General features: G+C 48.6%; 1 protein-coding gene across 3 annotated transcripts in view; it reads left to right on the forward strand.

The window, feature by feature from the left end:
• HECTD4 (HECT domain E3 ubiquitin protein ligase 4) overlaps positions 1 to 20605 on the forward strand; it is a 65277-nt gene that overhangs the window by 41072 nt on the left and 3600 nt on the right. For all 3 annotated transcript variants that reach the window (XM_066199442.1, XM_066199443.1, XM_066199444.1), the window contains exons 43-74: positions 312 to 481; positions 796 to 911; positions 1732 to 1835; positions 2054 to 2215; positions 2352 to 2500; positions 2720 to 2799; positions 2917 to 3080; positions 3534 to 3771; positions 4202 to 4338; positions 4509 to 4635; positions 5245 to 5382; positions 5498 to 5634; positions 5786 to 5946; positions 6129 to 6310; positions 6688 to 6893; positions 7217 to 7347; positions 7507 to 7712; positions 8546 to 8725; positions 9013 to 10319; positions 11776 to 11983; positions 12625 to 12848; positions 12930 to 13081; positions 13504 to 13610; positions 14386 to 14509; positions 15238 to 15428; positions 15948 to 16094; positions 17030 to 17149; positions 17268 to 17423; positions 18307 to 18410; positions 19257 to 19478; positions 19808 to 19974; positions 20377 to 20572. In XM_066199442.1, the coding sequence (XP_066055539.1) occupies positions 312 to 481; positions 796 to 911; positions 1732 to 1835; positions 2054 to 2215; positions 2352 to 2500; positions 2720 to 2799; positions 2917 to 3080; positions 3534 to 3771; positions 4202 to 4338; positions 4509 to 4635; positions 5245 to 5382; positions 5498 to 5634; positions 5786 to 5946; positions 6129 to 6310; positions 6688 to 6893; positions 7217 to 7347; positions 7507 to 7712; positions 8546 to 8725; positions 9013 to 10319; positions 11776 to 11983; positions 12625 to 12848; positions 12930 to 13081; positions 13504 to 13610; positions 14386 to 14509; positions 15238 to 15428; positions 15948 to 16094; positions 17030 to 17149; positions 17268 to 17423; positions 18307 to 18410; positions 19257 to 19478; positions 19808 to 19974; positions 20377 to 20572 (6213 nt within the window). The remainder of the gene's footprint in view (positions 1 to 311; positions 482 to 795; positions 912 to 1731; positions 1836 to 2053; positions 2216 to 2351; positions 2501 to 2719; positions 2800 to 2916; positions 3081 to 3533; positions 3772 to 4201; positions 4339 to 4508; positions 4636 to 5244; positions 5383 to 5497; positions 5635 to 5785; positions 5947 to 6128; positions 6311 to 6687; positions 6894 to 7216; positions 7348 to 7506; positions 7713 to 8545; positions 8726 to 9012; positions 10320 to 11775; positions 11984 to 12624; positions 12849 to 12929; positions 13082 to 13503; positions 13611 to 14385; positions 14510 to 15237; positions 15429 to 15947; positions 16095 to 17029; positions 17150 to 17267; positions 17424 to 18306; positions 18411 to 19256; positions 19479 to 19807; positions 19975 to 20376; positions 20573 to 20605) is intronic.

Here is a 20605-nt window from a genome sequence, read left to right on the forward strand (position 1 = left end):
TTTCTTATAAATGATTTGTAATGTTTGCCTTATTTTTTAAGCATATATTAACAATTTGTTTAAGTTCTCATTTAAGTAACATAAATATTCATCTTTTGTGCTTAAAGATATTCCATTGCATACTGGGTTGGGGGTGTTTTGCTTAATTTGTGGCTTGGTTGGGGGTTTGGGGTTTTTTTTTCTTTTATTGGTATTTGGTGCTGATTTTGTGATAGTAAAATATAAGAATTAACTCCAGGTAATAAAGCACCCTCATTTCTTAGAAACTAACTACTTGAATTTAACTTTTTACCGTGCCCCCCCACCATCAGGCATTGCCTCTTCATAAACTGTCCATTACTGAGAAGGTAGTACAGGCAGTCCAGTCCATGTTGCTCCCTCAGGAGGGAAGTCTCTCTATTCACACCTCACTTCCTGCAACAGGAGATGGCTCAACCCCAGTAATGGCAGTGGTCCGGCTCCTTGCTGAAATTAGAACCAGGTGAGTCCTGGCTTTGTGCACAAACATCCCAGGGGATTGCATGAGTTCTTGTGCCCTTCCTCTGGGGGTGTGCGGCAAGGGACTGCAGAAATTCCTCTTTGCTCCCCTTTAGTGTCTGGGTGGTGTTCATGAGTGTGCCTGCAACACACTGAGCAAATGCTTCAGTAAATCCATTTATGAAGCAGGGAAAAGCTGCCTTTGGGGAGGGTCCAGCTAAAATCAGGGTTAAGACCACCCTTAAACCACCCTTGAAAGCCAGCTTTGAATTCAGCACACACTTTGTAACACTTTAAATCTATTGTTTTTCTGTTCAGAGCATGCCTGGTGATGGCTCAGCTGTTGGAAGACAGCTCATTCTGTGAAGAATTCATTCAACAGTGCCCAGCTGCTGTAGAAGTTCTGAATTTGGTGGCCCAGGAGTGCAGCCCTGGTATGTAGCCAACACCTTCTTGGCATATTCAGGTCAGAGACAGAGCAGCTTTTAAAATCGTTTCAGCGTTTTCTCCTCCAGCTACTCAGAGTTTAGGAACTGGCAAAGAACAGAGTGTCTTGTCACAGCTGCAGAGCTGCTGATGGAGGGGCAGCTAATATAATCAACCTAAATCATTAAACATTAGGCATTCATTTAGTCCAGAACAGGATTATTCTGTATATCAAAGAAGCGAGTCCTGGTTCTCTTCTCCACTCTCCACTTCCCTTGCTTCCAGCATATCCTACTCTGCATTCCTTGACGTTATCATTTGTATGTTTTCTTTCTATGACCTTTTTGCTGTTTTTTTCAATGCTTTGTTATATTCCTGATCTTTGAGCTCTCCTTGTTAAAGGATAAGCACTGGACCCAGCAGAAATCTTAGTTCAGGGGCAAGTTTTTAGGAACGTGCCGGAGAAAAAGTGTCTGAAGTGAAGGGTAGGAACCAAGGGATTTAGGTGTAAAAGGGCAAGGACTGATTTTTGTGACAGCAGACAGAAATTTTTTTGCTTTCCTGCCTTGGCTGGGCCATAAATTTGCTCACTAAAATGAACTTTATATCTTAATTACCATAACAGTGTCTTTGCAAACCAAATACGAATTAAACATGAGAAAATACTTGCATATGCTAAATTTTACCCTTCATTCCGTCATTTAGGTAAGTGAGGCTGATCAAACCTCCTCAAAGTGCAGATATCATATTTATTTCTGCATTAAGACTGCACTGTTGGACTCGAGGAAGCAGCTGGAAGCTGATGCCTGGTTTGGGTTGTTGTTGCAGGGGAGAGGCTCGTGGTTGTGGAGATGCAGTGTGAGAGGTTACGGATGTTGTACCGGGACTGTGCTCGGCCCCCTCCTCCTCCCCTGCAAGCAGACAGGAGACAGGTGAGCACAGGGACAGTGCTGAGCCCTCTGCCCTGGGAGACCCCCCTGCTGCTGCCCAAACTGGGGGCATTCTTTTGGAATAGCTCATTTAATGTGAATTTCTGTACTGGGATGTGATTTGTTGGAGTTGTATTAAACGTGCCGCTCATAAACTGTGTGGTTGTATTTTAGTGGGTGACTTGAATGGTGATTGGTAAACTGCTCTGTTGTGTCTGCAGCCCAAAGAAATCACGTGGAGCCCATCCAGGGTGTTCCCCCCAGTGAGAGCCTGCATGTTCTCCTCACACCTCACTGCTGTGACCTTCTTGGCTGATCCCAGTGCAGGTGGGGGACTTCCTCGGGGCACCTTTATCTATGCCACCTCCCCAGTGCCAGTACAGGTGAGACCTCACAGCTCTCCAGCACTTTTGTCATTGAATATCCAACAGGGCATGAAAAGGAAAAGCAAGAAAATTGCCTCTTTAAACTCTGGTTTGTAAATAACCTTTTTAAATGTGTTATCACTTTTATTTCTAGGCACCGTCATTCTACTGGGAAATTGAAGTGGTTTCCTATGGCGATACAGATGATGACACTGGGCCAATAGTTTCCTTTGGCTTTGCCACAGAGGCTGAAAAACGGGATGGGGCTTGGACAAACCCAGTGGGCACCTGCCTTTTTCACAAGTAGGTTGGAGATGCACAACAAAACCCGTTCGTCAGCAGACTGGGGAGGAGACTGTGGAGGGCAATACATACTTGTAAATTGAAATGCTAAAATGATGGACTGGAATATCTTTGCGAAATCAAGAGAGCTGAGTTGCCGTTTGAGTATCCCAGCTTTGGTGGGTGGTGATCCTGCTCTGGCTCAATGCTGTGTCTCATTGTGTCCTTGTTGCCCCTCAGCAATGGGCGAGCAGTGCATTACAATGGCTCCAGCCTGCTGCAGTGGAAGAGTGTCAGACTGGATGTGACTCTTTCTCCTGGTATGTGAGAGCATGGCTGAAATCCTTATCCACTCCATCAGAAAATCCTCTAAATGTCAGGGAAATGCTGGATGAGAAAACTGATTAAATCCTTTTTATGATTGTGTTTTTCTCCAGGTGATGTAGCAGGAATTGGATGGGAAAGAACAGAAGGAACTCCCCCTCCTCCAGGGCAGCCAGCAAAGGGCAGAGTTTATTTTACGTATTGTGGGCAGAGACTTGTGCCCTACCTAGAGGATGTGTCTGGTGGAATGTGGCCAGTTGTCCACATTCAGAAAAAGGCAAGTTTGTAACAGAAATACATCACTTAATATACTTTCACAAATCTTAAAAACATTATATAAAATATTGAACCTGCTCTGTAGAAAAGCAGATTGATAATTCTTACCTTTCTTGGGTAGGTTGAGGTGTTCATTAGCCCTCCCGGGTGCATGTGTTGTGTCATTATTTTGATTTTCCCTGCCCATGAGCACAGCAGTGTGCAGCTGGCCTGGCAGGATGCCTTGTGCCGTGCCAGGGGCTCCTCTCTCAGCATTCCTGGCCAGCAGTCACCTCGCTTCAAAGCGCCCAGCCCAGCCTGCTGCAGCTTAGAGCTGGAAAGCTGGCGAGTTCAAAGTGTGTCTTTAGCAGCCTGAAGCTTTCCCGGAATGCCAGCTGGGGATCCTGGTGGTGGGGAGGTGTGGTCAGCTCCTGCCTGGAGCAGGATCTGAGAGCTTCCCTGGATCCTTTTGCAGAACACCAAAGTGCGGGCGAATTTCGGCTCGCGGCCGTTCGCCTACGCCGAGGGCCAGGCTCACCGCAACGCCGCCGACCTGTGCCTGGACCTGGCCGAGGAGATCAGTGCCAACTTCGAGGCCCTGCCCTTTGCCATGGCCTCTGACAGTGACAATGACGCTGGCACCAGCATCGCCTCCGACCCCGGCACCCACGGGCCCCCCTGCAGGATCGCCGCCGTCGCCACGGCTCAGCAGCGTAAAGTGACATTCACTCCTTTTAAAGCTCTCCCAACAGAAATGCCAAGCAAGGAAACAGGATTTCAGCCCAGCCTGGCTGCAGTCCTCAATCCTTAGGTTGTGCCTGTTTAGGTGGGGCAGTACCACAAGTCAAAGCCATGTTGATCTGATTTTAGACAAGGCAATTAAAACCATCTTCTTTGGTCTTCCTCTGTGTGAATACACAAATTATTCGTAATTAACTTAGCTACAATGAGAAATTATTTCATTAGTGCTTGGAATACAATAGGATGTCACGGTGGATTGGATCAGCCAATTGGTCATGCTGTGTCAAAAGGCATTGCATTCCCACCCCCCTGAATGGGAAGCATGGAATGCTGTATATCTCCAATTTCATGGGATGTCTTTGCATGCATTATCATCTCATTATTTCTGTCTGTGTCTTGCAGAGTATGACAGTGACACATCCTGCCACTATAAAATGGAGCTGAGCTATGAGAACTTCATCACCTCAGGCCCTGATCCTCACCCCCCTCCTATTGCAGATGATGAAAGTGATGATGATGATGACGATGATATTCCCAGGGTGAGGAATGTGGCGAACTCTGCCTCCTCTAATTTAAAGCCTAAAACCAGATCTTGTCGTTTAGATTTTGAAATTTTGCCACTAAAGAATTTTTCCTGCATCCCTAACAAAAACGTAACTACTGGTAACTTATCACTTCCTGCTGTTCTAAAACACTTCTGTCTTTGTAGGAGGATCACTATGCCCTCTTGGTCAAAGCCTGGGAAACCAAAGTTTTCCCTACAATTAGAAGACGATTCCGTAATGAGGCTGAGAGGAAGTCTGGGCTGGATCAGATTAAAGGAGCTTTACAGTTAGGTATGGCTGTATTTATTTCCATGCATGTTGTTTTCTGTGATGTGCAGGAAGTCTGAGAGAACACCTGTGTTTCCTTCATATGTTGCTGTACTGAGGGCTGGCAAACATAAAAAAAATTGCACTTGCTGTTCCCCTCTGTGCTTAGAATTTGGTTTGTGCTCCTGCTTTAATACTTTTGCTATGCTGGACTATTTAAATAGGGAAAATGTTTCAGAAACAGTGACAGAATTCGTTGTGATGTGGATACAGAAACATTCTGGAGTAATAGTTTGGGAAGAAACTATATCCATGCATTTTGTCTGTGACTATCAAGGCAAAACTTTTTAGGTTTAGATAATAATAAGCGGAAATTTTGGAGTTTGTAGAATTCAGGTCTGACAGGACAATGTGCTTGTGGGAAAGTCACATTAAGAGTGAGGCAGGAATTCTGAGCCCTCATGAGAAGCTCAGGAAAAAGCTTTCTCAGGAAATCTCCCAATTTCCATCTTTCAGCGTGACTGAGAGAGTATTTAAGTAATTAGAAAACCCACCTGCTTGGGATCTGAATGAGAATAAGAACTTATTTCAAGTGACTGAGGGAAATAACTTACACTCCCTCCTGTCTTTCAGGAATGGTTGATATAGCAAGGCAAACTGTGGAATTTCTGTACGAGGAAAACGGAGGCATCCCAAGGGATCTCTACCTTCCCACCATCGAGGACATCAAAGATGAAGCAAACAAATTCACAATTGATAAAGTACGGAAAGGTAAGGGCAGCGCAACGGTACCTGAGGGGTGAAGAAAAGCTCAGAGGTTTTTGGGATCTACTGCAGAAATTGTCACCTGAGGAAAACACCTTCAAAGCGGTGTCCCTTTCTCCAGGTCTCACCGTGGTGACTCGCTCTCCTGACAGCAACAACGTCACCAGCAGCGCTGTGGGAACAGCTCTACCCAAATTTGCCATTCGGGGCATGCTGAAGACGTTTGGCCTTCATGGGGTTGTTCTGGATGTGGACTCAGTGAGTAAAGACACTCTGGGAGGACTTTCAATGATCAGCATCACGCAGCTGGGAGCAAAAACTGCTCAGGATGCTGGATTGGGGCTCCCTTGGAAGGAAAAATGTGGTTATAATTATTGTGTTACTGACAGTGCTGGGTTTGGTGTTGCAGGTGAATGAACTGGTCCAAGTGGAGACCTATCTGCGGAGTGAGGGGGTGCTGGTGAGGTACTGGTATCCCATTGACATGTTGGAAAGGCCACCTGCAGGATACAGGAGGACTGCAACCAATGGATTGGTCACCCTGGATAACACCAACATCCAAATTCACAGGTGAAAAAAGTGATGTAGTTACAAGGCACTTTATTACCTGAATTTGAATTACCTGAAGAGCATTTTCTGTAGTGCAGTTACCTGCTACAGCTTTGTTTTAAGCAGTACAAACTTCTGAATTTTATTGTCATGGTTGGATTTAATGTTGAGGAATTAATAGAATTAATGTTTGTGTTCCCCAGGGAGCTGCTGAGGAGTGAAGCTGCCTTGGCCAAGCTCTACTGTCGCATGGCTCTGCTCAATATTTTTGCTCCCAAATCTCCCCACATGTTCACCCGGCTGTTCCACATTCCTGCCATCCGGGATATCACCCTGGAGCACCTGCAGCTGCTCTCCAACCAGCTTCTTGCACCACCTCTTCCTGGTAAACACTTGGTTTTGTCACAGCTCTTCCTTGGTACGGTATTTTTCTGGGGACAAAAAAAAAAAAGAATTTGTTATTTCTTTCTTAGCTGGTTAATAATGATGATATTTGAGAATGAGCCGGGGTGATCCCACAGCTCTGTGTTTGCCCTTGCCAGGGGCTGGGCTGAGGCTGGTGAGGGGCACAGCTGGCATGGAGAGCCCATCCCAGCCACAAGGCTGGACGGGTCCTTTTCCCTGCTGACTTTCGGGCAAGGAGTTTTCCACTTGCAAACAGAGCTTGGGAATATTCCAGGTGTTTTTACAGCTTTTGTTTCCCAGGCTATGTAAACATTTGGAGTGATCTCCAAATTTGTGCTGTTTTCCTTGTTATTCCAGATGGAACCATCAGCTCAAGCTCCATTCTCCTGGCCCAGTCCCTGCAGCACTGCATCCATTCCCAGACCTGTGCTGCCACTGACCTCTTCTACCAGGGCAATTCCCAGGCCATCAGGGAGTGGCTCACTGTGGCCATTACTCGGACACTGCATCAGGGAGAGGAGAGTCTGTTGGACCTCACCAAACAGATCTGCTCCTTTCTGCAGGTAAAATAATCACTCATGTTTCATGAAGAGTGTTGGCTTCCCTTCTCAGGAGCCCTTGTTCTCTGTGTGATTGTAATTTCCATGATGATGTACCTCACAGGGAATTGTTTCTCTGGGTGAATTCTATTATCCTGATTGTGGTGGGCACGCTGAAAACAGAAGCAGTAGCAATGCTCTGGATTGAATTAAAATGAAGTGGCCTCCCACTGTGTCATAATTTGCAATTAATTAAATACACTGGCTATAGAGGACTCTATAAATAAAGAAGAGGGAGGAGGTTTGCTGCTGTTCGGGATCTTTCATGATGAATTGTCCTGTTACAGGCGGCACCAGAACAATTTCCTGCCGAAGAATTCCCGATTTCCGAATCCAAGGTCAACATGGATGTGAATTTTCCTGGGGCTGCCTTTGTGATTGTGTCCTGCAAGGAAAGTCATTCTGGGTTCCGAAAAGAGTGAGTCATGGAGAGGGGCGAAGCTGGGCCTGAGCCTGGCAACCCTGGGGACGGAGTTATTTATTTTTTTGGAGTTTTCTCCGAGATTTATTCTGAGAGGTGGCTGGGACATCTTCCAGCTGGTTTGAGCCTAACCAAGCTGTGCTGCTGTTTCCCCAGCTCGTCCCTGTACAAGGCCCCCTGGGCTCGGGTGCTGGTCTATGGGCTGGGGCACAAGGTGAAGAGGAACGGGCAGCTGAACCTGATCGAGGCCGTGTGCTACCCCCGCGACGCCTCCCCCACCAACACCGGCCTCACGCCGCCGCCCACCACCAACCAGTACCCGGCTGTGATCACCCCCACCGACAGGGTGCACATCAAACTGGGTGAGCACAGCCACAGCACGAGGGGGCGGCCCTCACTGTGCTCTCAGAGCTGAGAGCAGCTTCATTACGGCCTCTGCAGCACCTTCCTGTGTGGGCACCACACCTAGCAGCGGTTAGGGTGGGGTTTTTGTACAAGGAATTAATTCTCAACCAAAAAAAGCCTGGTTGTATAAAAATTGGCAGATCAAAACATCCTGATTTTTATATTCCAGTTCACCCAGCAGTGTTTGTATGTGAAATATTTTATTCAAAATACTGATTTCTGCAGTGTTGGTGCTGTTGGTGTTTGAGGAGCTGTTTCAGATGGAGAATAATTTCTTATTGCTTTTTTATTCCTCTCATCCACAGAGTAATATATCTGCAGTGTGGTAATACTTAGGTCACCCCAGCTTCTCCAGCGAGAAGAATCATTAATATTCTTTTTACTCTTTCCCAGAGGGAGAGACTGTGGGATTCAGAGCAGTGAAGGTGACTGGGTGTAGCAAGTTCTTAAAACTTCCCCTTGGAGATCCTGAAGTTCCTCTGCTGATGTTGTTTTCAGTACCCATCAGGCAGAAATAAATGACTTTCGGGGAAGTTCTGTGTGTAGTTTAGATATGTTCATGCTCAAAATTATTCTTTCAGTGAACAAATTGTTCTCTGTACATTTATAATTATAGATTATATTAACTTATCAATATAGAGAAACATTCTTATTTGTTCATTACAAAGTGCTGCAGAGAAAATTCTCACTTAAACCTAAGTTTAGCCTTGAAAAAATCCTCAATGTTGCTAGTTTTACTTTATCAATGCTCAGAATCATGATAAGGATTTTCTTGGACCTTTTTGCTTAGGAGTGTCTCCTCCTCCTGGAGCTGTGTTGGTCTTGCATTCCCTCCCCCTGGAATTCCCCCTGGCAATGGCATTCACAGAACAGCTCTTAACCTGGAAATTGGAAGATGGGGATGGAAAATCCGAAGATGAACTGGATACTATTCCTGCCTCAGTTCTCTTGCAAGTAGTGGAATTTTTAGGTGAGAATGAAGTATTTCCTTAGTAAAGAGCACTGATAATGTGCGGGCTCAGGTGGAGAGTTTAGGAAACAAAAACTACAGTTGAAGTTTTCTGAGCTCTTCCACTATAATGAAATTTTCTTCGAACTCCAGGAATTTTCTGTTGATCTGCAGTTCTTAGAATAACGTCCCTGTCTTTCTTATTGCTGCCATGACATTGAAATGAGCTTTTCTAGTGCTTTTTTTAATGTTACTCTTTGCTGAGAGTGAAACACTGCTGACTGCCATGCCTTGCCTTCCTCACACAGGCAACTTCCTCTGGACAACTGACATGGCAGCATGCGTGAAGGAATTGATCTTTCACCTCTTGGCTGAGCTGCTTCGCAAAATCCACAATCTGGAGCAGAAAAAGAATCCAGCAGGATTGTCCTCATCCATTGCCCTGCAGCTCAACCCCTGCCTGGCCATGCTCATGGCCCTGCAGTCAGAGCTGCACAAGCTCTACGATGAGGAAACCCAGAACTGGGTGTCTGGGAATGCCTGTGGTGGCTCTGGGGTTGGAGTGGCCGACCAGGGAAGATTCTCCACGTACTTCCATGCCCTGATGGAAGTGTGCCTGGCTGTGGCAGAAGTCACCTTGCCCATCAACATGAGCGTGACAGCCAATGTGATCTCATCCACCAGTGCCCCAAATCTTAGTGACTCCTCCTCCTCGTCCTCATCTTCCCCAGGGCAGACACCACAGAGCCCGAGCTTGCTGTCCAAGAGGAAAAAAGTCAAAATGAAGCGGGAAAAAACCTCATCCTCGGGGAAAAGGGCTTCATCCAGGGCGGCCGAGACGGACGCGGCGCTCCTCAGCATCGGGGGCAGCAAGCCTGAGGACATGCTGTGGTTCCACAGAGCTCTGACCCTGCTGATAATCCTCAGGCACCTGACCAAGAAGGACCCCCAGGGGCTGGGTGTGACCAACGACGCCGTGGCAGACGCCTGCCAGGCCCTGGTGGGGCCCACGGCCCACAGCCGCCTGCTCGTCATCTCGGGCATCCCCACGCACCTGGAGGAGGGCACCGTCAGGAACGCCATCAGGAAGGCCTGCAACGCCCACGGCGGGGTCTTCAAGGATGAGATCTACATCCCTTTGCAGGAGGAGGATCCCAAAAAAACCAAGGACAAAGCGGAAGGAGGCGAGTGCAGGACGGAGCTGGAAAAGCCGACGGTCTCCAGCAGCGCCGACAGTTTGGACATCAGCAGCTCCAGCAGCGTCACCCCCGCCATGAGCGTCAGCGCCTCGGCATCCACCAGCCAGGCTTCCCTCTGCAGCTCCCAGGGAATATCCCGCACCGTCAGCGACATCTCCGTGGACCAGTTCCAGGCAGGGCTGGAGCTGGCCATCCCGCCCGGATTGCTGGAGCAGCCGCACGTGGTGTCCAGCCAGGAGAGTTTGGATCTTTCCCACTGCAGCACGGGCAGCCTGGGCAGCCTGGGCAGCCTCGGGGAGCCGCTGGACAACGTGGAAACGGCGTCGGTGTCGGACGTGGGCTCCATGTACACGGTGACATCCCTGGACAACCAGCCGCTCCTGTCACGGCCCATCAAGGGCTTTGCTGTGGTGGAGGTAAAGGAGAGGGGTCTCTGGAGCCAGGGTTTTCTGGGAGAATGGGATCTCACTCTAGGAACTGGCTCTTTCCATGGGTGCAGGGTAAATGTATGTCTGAGAGCATGGGAGACTGGGAGTTCTCAGCTGGGAGGATGGCTGGGGAGCACAGAATTCCTGTCTCCACATTCACAGGCTTGGGAACAATCCCTGCCTCTCAAAGGACAGAGGGCACCCAGTAGTGGGGAACTGAAGGAAGTAGGGAAGAACTCTCATGTGTTCCAGCTTGTAGAGCTCTTTTTCACGGAGTGCTGCTGAAACCAAGACCATAAATTAATTCCTAAGGAATTAAATTCCTGGAGGATTGGTAGCTGTGGAGCCCAGCAGCCAGTGCAGCTTCCAACTGAGGAAATCTTTAAACTGCTTTGAGAGGTTGGGAGAACATGTCAGGGGAAAGATCAGTTAGTTTTCTCTTTCATGTGGCTTTCTCTAAGATTTGCTCTGGCCACTGCTGTGATGAATTTAGAGATTGGGACCCTTTTGGTTTGACCCACAAGGCAATTATTTAATGTTTAATCAGTACATTTTCCCCTATTTTGAACCACCCATGGATTCCTCTATAAAACTACTTTAGGAGAGATGATAAATTTTATTGCTGTCTGATTCCAAATTAATTTTTACAAGCATTGTGGGTGGTTGCCATCAGTGCTGGGTCACTCCAGGTGTTCAGCTCTGCACAAGAACCTTCCTCTCTGCTGCTTCCACCAATGCCTGCTGCAGCTTTATCAGGAGCTTCCAAAAGCACAGCCATTCCTGATAGCCTGGGAATGGAGAGAGATGTTTTTGTGTAGTCTGGGATTGTATCAGTTCCTCTTTTAGAAGAGAATCAGCTTATTCAGATGGAAACTCAGCAAGTTGCTATTCTTGAGCTGTTAATTGACGTGAAGACATCATTGAAATGAAGCATTAAGTGTGGAGAGAAAGCTGCCAGAGTGTTCACATGGAAACTATTCCAAGTCTGGAGCTGCTCTGGTAGTGGTTATTCTAGGAATCAAAGGAAGTTGCTGTTCCCAGTCTGTGTAGCTGAGGCTTCAAGGCCTGTGCTAATTGAGATTTTTCAGAGTGGGGAATTGAGGCAGGGACAGCAGAGTTACAAATAACAATGGCAGCTCACCTGGCTGACACCCTCAGCTCCTTCCCTGCTGTTCCCAAGGGCTGTCTCCAGGCTGAGAAATGGGACAGCTGGATCAGAGCTGTGCCTGGTTAACTCCCAGCATGAGGATTCCAGTGTTCTCAGAAGGGATCTTTTCTAGCCTGGACCTGAATTTTGGCATCAAATTATTGATGCAGCGAAGAAGTGAAGCAATAATGATTATCTGGATGGGGAAGGGGGAAGTGCTTAAACCCCAAATTCCTATGAATGGAAGTGAATTTGTTTTCTCAGAATTGCCATGAACTGATTTCATTATTTGTACAGATAAGGTCAAGAGCTAAAATAGAGAAAATCCGAGCCAGCCTCTTCAACAGCAGTGACCTCATTGGCTTGTCCAGCCTGGATGGGGAGGATGAGCTCATGGAGATGTCAACTGAAGAGATTTTAACTGTTTCCACCGTAAATCAGAGTTTGTTTGACACCCAGGGGAGCCCAGCACTAGAAGATTATTTCAATGATAAGTCAATAAAAGGTAGGTGGTTTGATATTGGCAACTCTCTCTGGTGTTCAGCATTCTGGGGGATGAGCAGGACACAGATTCTCCTTGGTTCAGTATAAATCAGGGGTGTCAACAAGTCAGGGAGAAATTCCAACCTAAGTTTTGTCTCTGCAGGGGCTGCTTGCAAGCTGAGCATTGCTCAGTTGTCCACCCAGCTAATAAGTAAATCATAAATAAATGAACAAAACACTCCTCATCAACCCAAAAAAACCTACTGATTTAATTCTTTATGGAGTTTGTTTTTTTTTTTTAATAGCCACTGAAATAACTTTTGACTGCTAGTTCAGTCGATAGGTGTTGGTGTCTGTCTGCACAACATATTTTTTATCCTGGCATGATAAATAAACTGCTTTTTTCATTCCCACTATTTCCTCAAGTAATAATTACAGGATGTGGCAAATTCTGTTGTTAGTGGGGTGCAGAAGGAGCAGGTTTTTCACTGAAAAAGTGATTTTTTTTTTCCCTGCAGAAGTGATTTTCCATCTCAAAGCAAGTGCCGTGTGATAGAATATTTTATCTGAATGCAAAATCTGTTTTCACATTTCAAATTCTAACCAGTTCTTATGGTATTTTGTCCCAAATTGTTGGTTTTGATTTTTTTTTTTTTAAATTAGGTGAAAAACTGGTCCCAGGTGCTCGGGAAGTTCTCACAGAGATCTTTAAAAGCTGTGTGCATTCAGAACAAATGCTGAGCCTGACCCCAGCCAAGCCCATCAAGGTGGCTGACATTTACCTCAGCAAGGAGCAGATCAATTCCCAAACCCCTGGGAACCTTCTCCACATCTTCTTCACCAACGTCCGCCCTCCCAAGAAGGTGCTGGAGGACCAGCTGACCCAGGTAGTGCTTTGCCAGCTGTTCACAGCCTCTTTTGGTGTCCCTTGAAGGCACTGGGTGATGATTCACTTTTTGTCTTGGAAGATTTTGAGGAAATACGGAGTTCCCAAGCCCAAATTTGACAAGAGCAAGTACAACAAGGCGGGCAAGGAGCAGCACCCGGTGAAGGTGGTGAGCACCAAGCGCCCGGTCACCAAACCCCCCACCAAGGAGAAGTCCATGCTCAACAGTGTCAGGTGGGTGTCCTCAGCCTCATGGCACTTGTGGAATATTGGATTTCACTGTAGAAATCCAGGGTTTTATCCTCCATCCCTCTGCGCCTCCGTGTATTGGAACAGGGGAAACGCAGCCGCCGTGTTAATGTCAGAACATCTCAAGATTTCTGGAAATTGTTTGGCCAAGTGTTTCTTTTTCCACAGACTGGGGTGGAGTTGTTGGGATCTATTTATAGAACATTGGAATTGTGTTCATCAGTGTTCTATCCCAGTGCACTTACCCCAAAAAAAAACAGATCAGGCTGGACAGGATTTGGAGCAACCTATGGAAGGTGTCCCATGGCAGGAGTGGGACTGGATGGGCTTTAGGATCCTTCCAGACAATTTTAGGATTCTGGGAACAGATGGAAGAATTTGATCCTAACACTCACTTTGTCCCTCAGCCGAACAGCCTTAAGTGAGAAGAAACCCACTGTAAAACCCAAATCTCCTGAGAAGAGCAAACCTGAGGAGAAGGACCCTGAGAAGTCTCCCACAAAGAAACAGGAAGGTGGGAGCTGCAGAGAATTTTTATGGTTTTGCATCATAGAAGAAAATTTTTATTGGCATGTTTATATGATTTTATGACAGATTTGGTTTATCTTTATTTCTAACAAGTCTAACTATTTTTTTTTAAATAGTGATCTAAAATGCTGCTTTTCTTTGTGTCTCTGTGAATCTGGGCCCATCAGTGTGACAGCAAACAGTTCTTGCAGCAGTGTGTAGGGCATGTCAATAAACCAGGCAGAAAACTTCCTAAGGGATGTAGTTCCAAGGCTTTGGTGTAGTGAGGGTTTGGAGTATTACAGATTTGAACCAGGTGGGTTTAAATTGTGCTTCTCAATTTCTGTTGGGACATTCTTCAGTTACAAGTGGAAAATTGGATAGAAAAGATGATTGAGATACCTCAGAACTTGGGGAGGAGACGGCACAACCGTGCCATGACAGGGGTTGTGCTCAGAACTTCTCTCTAGTCAGGTGGAAGAGTGAACAGACACGAGTTTGGACTCCCCTCTTTGTGGCAGGAAGTGCCAGGTTAGCTCAGAAAAGGGGAATTTCAGCATCCAGCCAAGTAGGGACCCTTGGTTTCCAGTTAGAAGGGCAGTGGGATTTGAGCCCTTCAGGGGAGTGAGAAGGTGCCATTGACTGAGGCGGTCTTGACCAAGGTGTGATGGATGGAACTCCCTGGGAAAGGGTCCACGGTGGGATGGAGAGCAGGAGGAAGCTGGCAGGTGAGAACTTCACGGCAGGCCATGAACTCTTTGCTGGTCCATGTTTGGTGCCAGTTCCTGAGGAGAAGTACCTGACCCTGGATGGATTTCACCGGTTCGTGGTGGACCGCTCCAAGCAGGACATCCGAAGCGTGTGGAGAGCCATCCTGTCCTGTGGCTACGACCTGCACTTTGAGAGGTACAGCTTGCAAATCTCTTTGAGGAGGTGATACTGATTCACTGTGCTGACTTCAGAACACTTGATCCCAAGTGTTCCTAATCCAAGAAGCTTTAGCTCTTCCATCCGTGGCTGCAGGGCCTGTAGGGAAATCAGTTATTTCCTCAAAATACGTTTTAAAAGTCACGTTCTGACCAAATGTAGGTCCTGATTTCTTGTCACAGCATGGCTGACAAATTCAGATGCCGCAGAGTCCTTTAGAGCTTCCAAGCTGTGTAATGAAGTGCCCTAAAGGGAACTGTAGCTCCGTGTCTGTCTCTGGTTTCCTTCCCCAGGCAGTGCACTGAGTCATTGTTTAACTGGCAGGGATGTTACTGGGTCAGAAATGCTGTAGGAGAGGGGACTGTTAAATTTCTTCTTAATATTGTAAAGGGAGAAAGTCTCTTAAATGAATTCTCCTTATCTGCCTGTGTAAGGTCACAGGCTAACGGCCCCTTATCATCTCCAGAGGAGATAGTGCACTAAGAGAGCTTAATAGGCAGTGCCTTTGTGCCTGATTATTTAATACCAGTGAGGAGAAGTGGGTGATGAATCAGCTCTTGGCCTCACACCGGGATTCTTGAAACTGCTCTGCTTGAGGAAAGGGGAGTGAAGAGCAGGGCACCAGCTTCTACTCCGGGTGCAGTCCTACACCAGGTGCAGTTGTCCAGCACACTGTGAGTGAGCAGCTCTGCCCTGTCCCCTGCCAGGTGCGCCTGCATCGACGCCAGGCACGCGCAGAAGGCGTCGCGCAAGTGGAGCCTGGAGATGGACGTGGCCCTGGTGCAGTACATCAACCGCCTGTGCCGCCACCTGGCCATCACCCCCGCGCGCCTCCACCCCCACGAGGTGTACCTGGACCCAGCTGATGCTGCAGATCCCAGGATTTCCTGTCTCCTGAGTATGTATGGGCGGTTGGCATGGAGGCTTTCTTCAGGGGAAGAGTTGGGAGTGCTCCTGGATGTTCCTTTGGAGGCTCAGTGGGATGAGGGGAGTGCTGAGTCTGGCTTTTCTCTCTCCTTGGGTTTGCTTGGGCAAAGTCAGGGATGCACTGCAGCTGCTCCCTGCTCTCCAAGCAGAATTTCCAGCTCAGGCTGGAGCAGGAAATACCTGGTGAGTTCAGCTTGCAGGGGAAGGAAGGTTGGATTTCCATTCTTGACTTAAGGCAGCTTTTAGTCACCTAAATCCTGTTCTAAGCACTTTAGGAGGAAAATTCAGTGATAATGGGAGATTCTGGACTCACTCCCTGAGACTGGAGATGCAGGAAGGAACATCAGGGAATGCTGTTCCTGCATCCTCAGCACAGGGATCAGAGGGGCTGCTTCGGGAGGGGCTTTTGTGGCTCCTGGACCGAGCCTGCTGGGATTTGCAGGAGGTGAGGAATCTCTTGCTGTGTGTGACTGGGAGTTTCCCCCCGCAGATGTCCCCGTGGAGAGCCTGCGGCTGCGCTTTGCCCTGCTGCAGTCCCTCAACACCACGCTGGAGACGTTCTTCCTGCCGCTGGTGGAGCTGCGCCAGACCGAGATGTACGGGAACAGCATCGCTGCCTTACTGCAGGAGGCCAAAGGTCAGCTGGGCACTGACCACAGGGCACTGACCACAGGGCACTGCTGCGGGGCGATTCTCTCCTGGTTTGCTTCTAAAGGAGAGCGGGATCTTCCTCCTGACACCGTGACCGCACAGGGAGTTGTTCCATCTTCTCCCTCTGAGGGTCTTTATCCTCTTGGGAGTATGTAGAGATCAAAACTCTGTGTTAGCTAACAAGCAGATCAGGTGAAAGTCCCAGGACTTTGCTGTCGTAGCATTAGCAAGATCAAGAAAATACTGAAAGTGCATCAGAGTATTTTTACAGCCTTCGTTAGACACCAGAAAAACTCCCAAGATTTGGGTCGTTACATTGCCCAGATTTTCTTTCTGAAGAAGATACAGAATTCACCACGGGTGTCAGTGTGTGAAAGGAGGTTTTTGTATTGGCCCAGCTGGAAAAACGCACTCCTGAACCAGTGTGGGGGAGTGAGGAATGTTCAGAGATTTCTCTTCACAGAGATATGAGGTATTAAATATATTTTTGGGGCAGTGTCACAGCCCTATTTTTTTATCATCATTTGTTGCCTGTAGCTTTACTGTCAAAACATCTCAGATTGCTGAAAACCATTTGGCAACGTGTTCCTATTTACAGAGATTGTGGTGGAGTTGCTGGGATCTATTTATAGAACATTGCAATTGTGTTCATCAGTGTTTGATCCCAGTGCACTTATTCCCGATAACGTGAGGAGCAAATAGATGGGACTTGGAGAAACCCGGACTATGGAAGGTGTCCCCGGTGGAACTGGATGGGTGGAATCATGGAAACCATTCCATGATTCTATAAAATACTTTTTAAAAATTATTAGATTAGCTATCTCTTACCTACCTAATGAAGTGGAAAGTTTTATTCTACCGTTGTCCACTGGAGAATTTCAGGGGTTGATTAACTCTGTCGAAATGTGTTTGTTTCTTCAGGTTTAATCTTTTATGACACAAAAGTCACTGTCATGAACAGAGTGCTCAATGCCACTGTCCAAAGAACTGCTGACCACGCAGCCCCAGAAATCACCCTGGATCCCCTGGAAATCGTTGGAGGTACGGGCAAACACAGATCCTTTCCAACCCCATTTGCAACAAGTCAGAGCTGCTTTCCCCCCCGCTCAGCTGCTGATTCGTGAGGCTGGAGGTTCATTTTTCCCTTTGTGCTGGGCAGGGGAGATCCGTTCCTCGGAGAATTCCTACTTCTGCCAGGCTGCCCGGCAGCTGGGCTGCGTCCCCTCGTCCCAGCTCTGCGTCAAGCTGGCCAGCGGGGGAGACCCCACGTACGCCTTCAACATCCGCTTCACCGGGGAGGAGGTGCACGGCACCAGTGAGTGGGGACACGGGGACAGGGAGGGGGGACAGGAGGGCCGTGGCACCAGAGGGTGGAACAGCAGGTCCATAGCACCAGTGAGAGGGGGACAGGAGGGCCGTGGCACCAGGGAGTGGGGACAAGGCCCCGTGGAACCAGGGAGTGGGGACAGCAGGTCCATAGCACCAGTGAGCGGGGACAGGGACAGCCTGAGTGCCATCCCCCAGGGACAGCTCAGCTCTTCCCCAGGACCTGTCTCAGGTGGACTTTAAGGAGCAGTATTCCTTCGTGCGTGGAAAAGAATGGGATCCCCCCCAGATGCTGGCTCTCTTTGGGATGGTGGTTCCTCAGTGTTTGCACCAGGAGGAGACTGGGTTTAGCTGAGGGGATTCAGCTTTGCAGAGCTGTTCCGTGGGGTATTGAGGCAGATCCCAAAGAGCAAAGGGATCCCTGCTCTCCAAATCCACGTGGGCTGTTCTGGTCCCTGGTGAATTTCCATGGGGGAATATGGAGCCAGAGCACACTTCTGACATCACCAGCTCCTGTCACCTGCCTGAGGTGGAAAGGGAGTGAGTATACAGCCATCAGCTGAGCCAAGGCTCCATGGGGCCTTGTCCCAAGGGGAATTCTTGTCTTTTCAAGGGCTGTGGTGGCACTGACAGTGTTTAGGAGGAGACAAATGTTGCTGTGGCTCAGCAGCTGTGTTGATCCCTGGAGCATCACCTCCATTGTTGTAGGACAGCCCCATCCATCTTCTCATCCAGCACCAAATCCCATTTGCAGGCCAGCTGGTAGAACAAATATTCCTGCTGTTCTTGGAGTGCTGGAAAGCAAAGCAGCACTTAGGAATTCAGCTGGGAACAAAGGAATATTTTCATTGTGTTCCCTCTCTCTTTTCCAGGTGGATCTTTCCGTCACTTCCTTTGGCAAGTGTGCAAAGAGCTCCAGAGCTCCTCCCTCTCCCTGCTCCTGCTGTGCCCCAGCTCTGCTGTCAATAAGAACAAGGTGTGAGATCCCGGTGCCAAAAATGAGGGTTTTTTCTCTTTTTGAATGCTGGGTTTGAACAGGAGTGGGACTCATTTGGTCAGAGGTGCAGAGAGAGGCCTCAGATCCATGAAACCTAGCAGCTCCAAATCCTGGGAGAGCTGGAAAGTGGGAGTTGGTGAATCCCATGTTGCACCTCTTGTGTGCAGCAGGTACTTGGAGAAGGAGCCGAGGCAGCAAAATGCAAAATGGAGCAGAGTTAAAGCTCCTGGGCAGCATTCTGGGTGAGGTTCAGTTGTCTGGTTTAGGGGTTGTCTGTCCCAAACTGGTGAAATTCCATGAATTTTTATTCTGTAGCCTTATTCCAGGAAATGCCACCAGAAAGATCTGTCACGTTGCCAGGAGAATAAGATGCTCCATCCCTGCTATTTAATGTCTTCTTTTGTGCAATAGATGTTCTCTAGAAACAAGATAAAGCTGGTGGTCCAAAGAATTCTCAGCAATTCCTTCCTGGGAATATTCTTAGGGTAGGAAACAGCTTAGTTCCCTCAGCGTAAGACCAACTGTGTAGCAAACATGGCTCTGCAAATCCAGGCTCAGAAACATCCCACAGCTGAAAGACTTGGATATCAAACGGATGTAACGAGTCCAGAAAATCCTGAGAGTGTTGATCAACAGCTTGGCAAAATGGGAGCCAACTTTCTGGGGTTGATTTAATCAGGAAGTGATAAGGTGATGGCAGTGTGTGAAATACAGGGACTCCTGTGCTTAAACGTTATCCTTCCTGTCCCAGTCAGGAACACTTCCACAGTGTCAGCCTTGTCACAGCTGCTCAGTCCTGCCCTGTGTGCCGTGTTTTCTCCACAGGGGAAGTACATCCTGACCCCCAGCCCCATCACCTACGCCGAGGAGCAGCTGTTCCATTTCTTTGGGCAGCTCCTGGGCATCGCCATCCGAGCTGATGTTCCTCTGCCCTTGGACCTCCTGCCCTCCTTCTGGAAGACCCTGGTGGGAGAGCCCCTGGATCCCGACGTGGATCTGCAGGAAGCCGACATCCTCACCTACAACTACGTCAAAAAATTTGAAAATGTAGGTCCCTTTTCCTTCTTCCCTCTTTTCCTCAGGATTCCCCCACGGCACATGGCTGGTGGGTGCCAGGTGGTTTTCATGGATCGGGGTTGGGAGATGAGTTGATTCCTCTTGGATGCAGGGTTTTACATCCTGTTGCCTTGGAGAAGTTTCCCACACTCCCCTGCTGCTGGTGGAATTCCAGCTTCTGAAATATTTACTGGAATTGCTGAACTAGACCAGAACACCCCAGGGCAGGATTCTGCTGTTGCAGTGAGTCCCGTGGTGGGGACAGCTGTGCTGAGGCACTGCCATGCTGGTGACAGGTCCTTGTCCTTGTCCCGTGACAGATCAGTGACGAGACGGAGCTGGAGGCTCTGTGCGCCGAAATCGCCTCCCAGCACCTGGCAACGGAGAGCCCCGACTGCCCCAACAAACCCTGCTGCAAATTCACCTACCTGAGCCTCACTGGGGAGGAGGTGGAGCTGTGTCCCAGGGGCAGGCACATCCCTGTGGGGTAAGGAGCAGTTTTCCAGGCAGGATGTGGCACAGAGCATCTCTGGGATCGTTCTCCAAGCACAGCCTCTCCAGAGGTGCTTTTGTTGGAGTGATCTGGGAAAGCTTTGCTTTGTGAGAAGTTGGGAGAACTTGGGATCATTGGTGCTGTTTGGCTCTGTAAGAGACAGGGAACCAGGGCTGGTGCCAGCTGTGGGGGCTCCCAGTTGTGAGGGACAGGCAGGTGGGAGGAGAGGAGGGAGCAGAGGACAGCGGAAGCATTGGAATGCAAAGTGTGTATTGCTAACTCTGGATTATTCCAGATCGGGATCTCTCCATAAAAACCCTTCCATGTGTAACACGGGGTGGGGCACGAGGGCTCTCCCAGCTGTTCCTCCCTCAGCCCAGATCTCTGCCCCTGCAGGTGGGAGAACAAGGACGTGTACGCGGCCGCCATCCGGAGCCTGCGGATGCGGGAGCTGCAGACCCCGGAGTGCATGACGGCAGTGAGGGCAGGGCTGGGCTCCATCATCCCCCTGCAGCTCCTCACCACACTCACCCCCCTGGAGATGGAGCTGAGGACCTGTGGCCTTCCCTACATCAACCTGGAATTCCTCAAGGTGCTTTGGCCACACTCCTGTGGGACAGAGAGG

The sequence above is a fragment of the Chamaea fasciata genome, unplaced genomic scaffold (genome assembly GCF_029207755.1).
Source record: "Chamaea fasciata isolate MVZ Bird 193981 ecotype frontalis unplaced genomic scaffold, bChaFas1.0.hap1 SCAF_18, whole genome shotgun sequence".
Classification (NCBI taxonomy): Eukaryota; Metazoa; Chordata; class Aves; order Passeriformes; family Sylviidae; genus Chamaea; species Chamaea fasciata.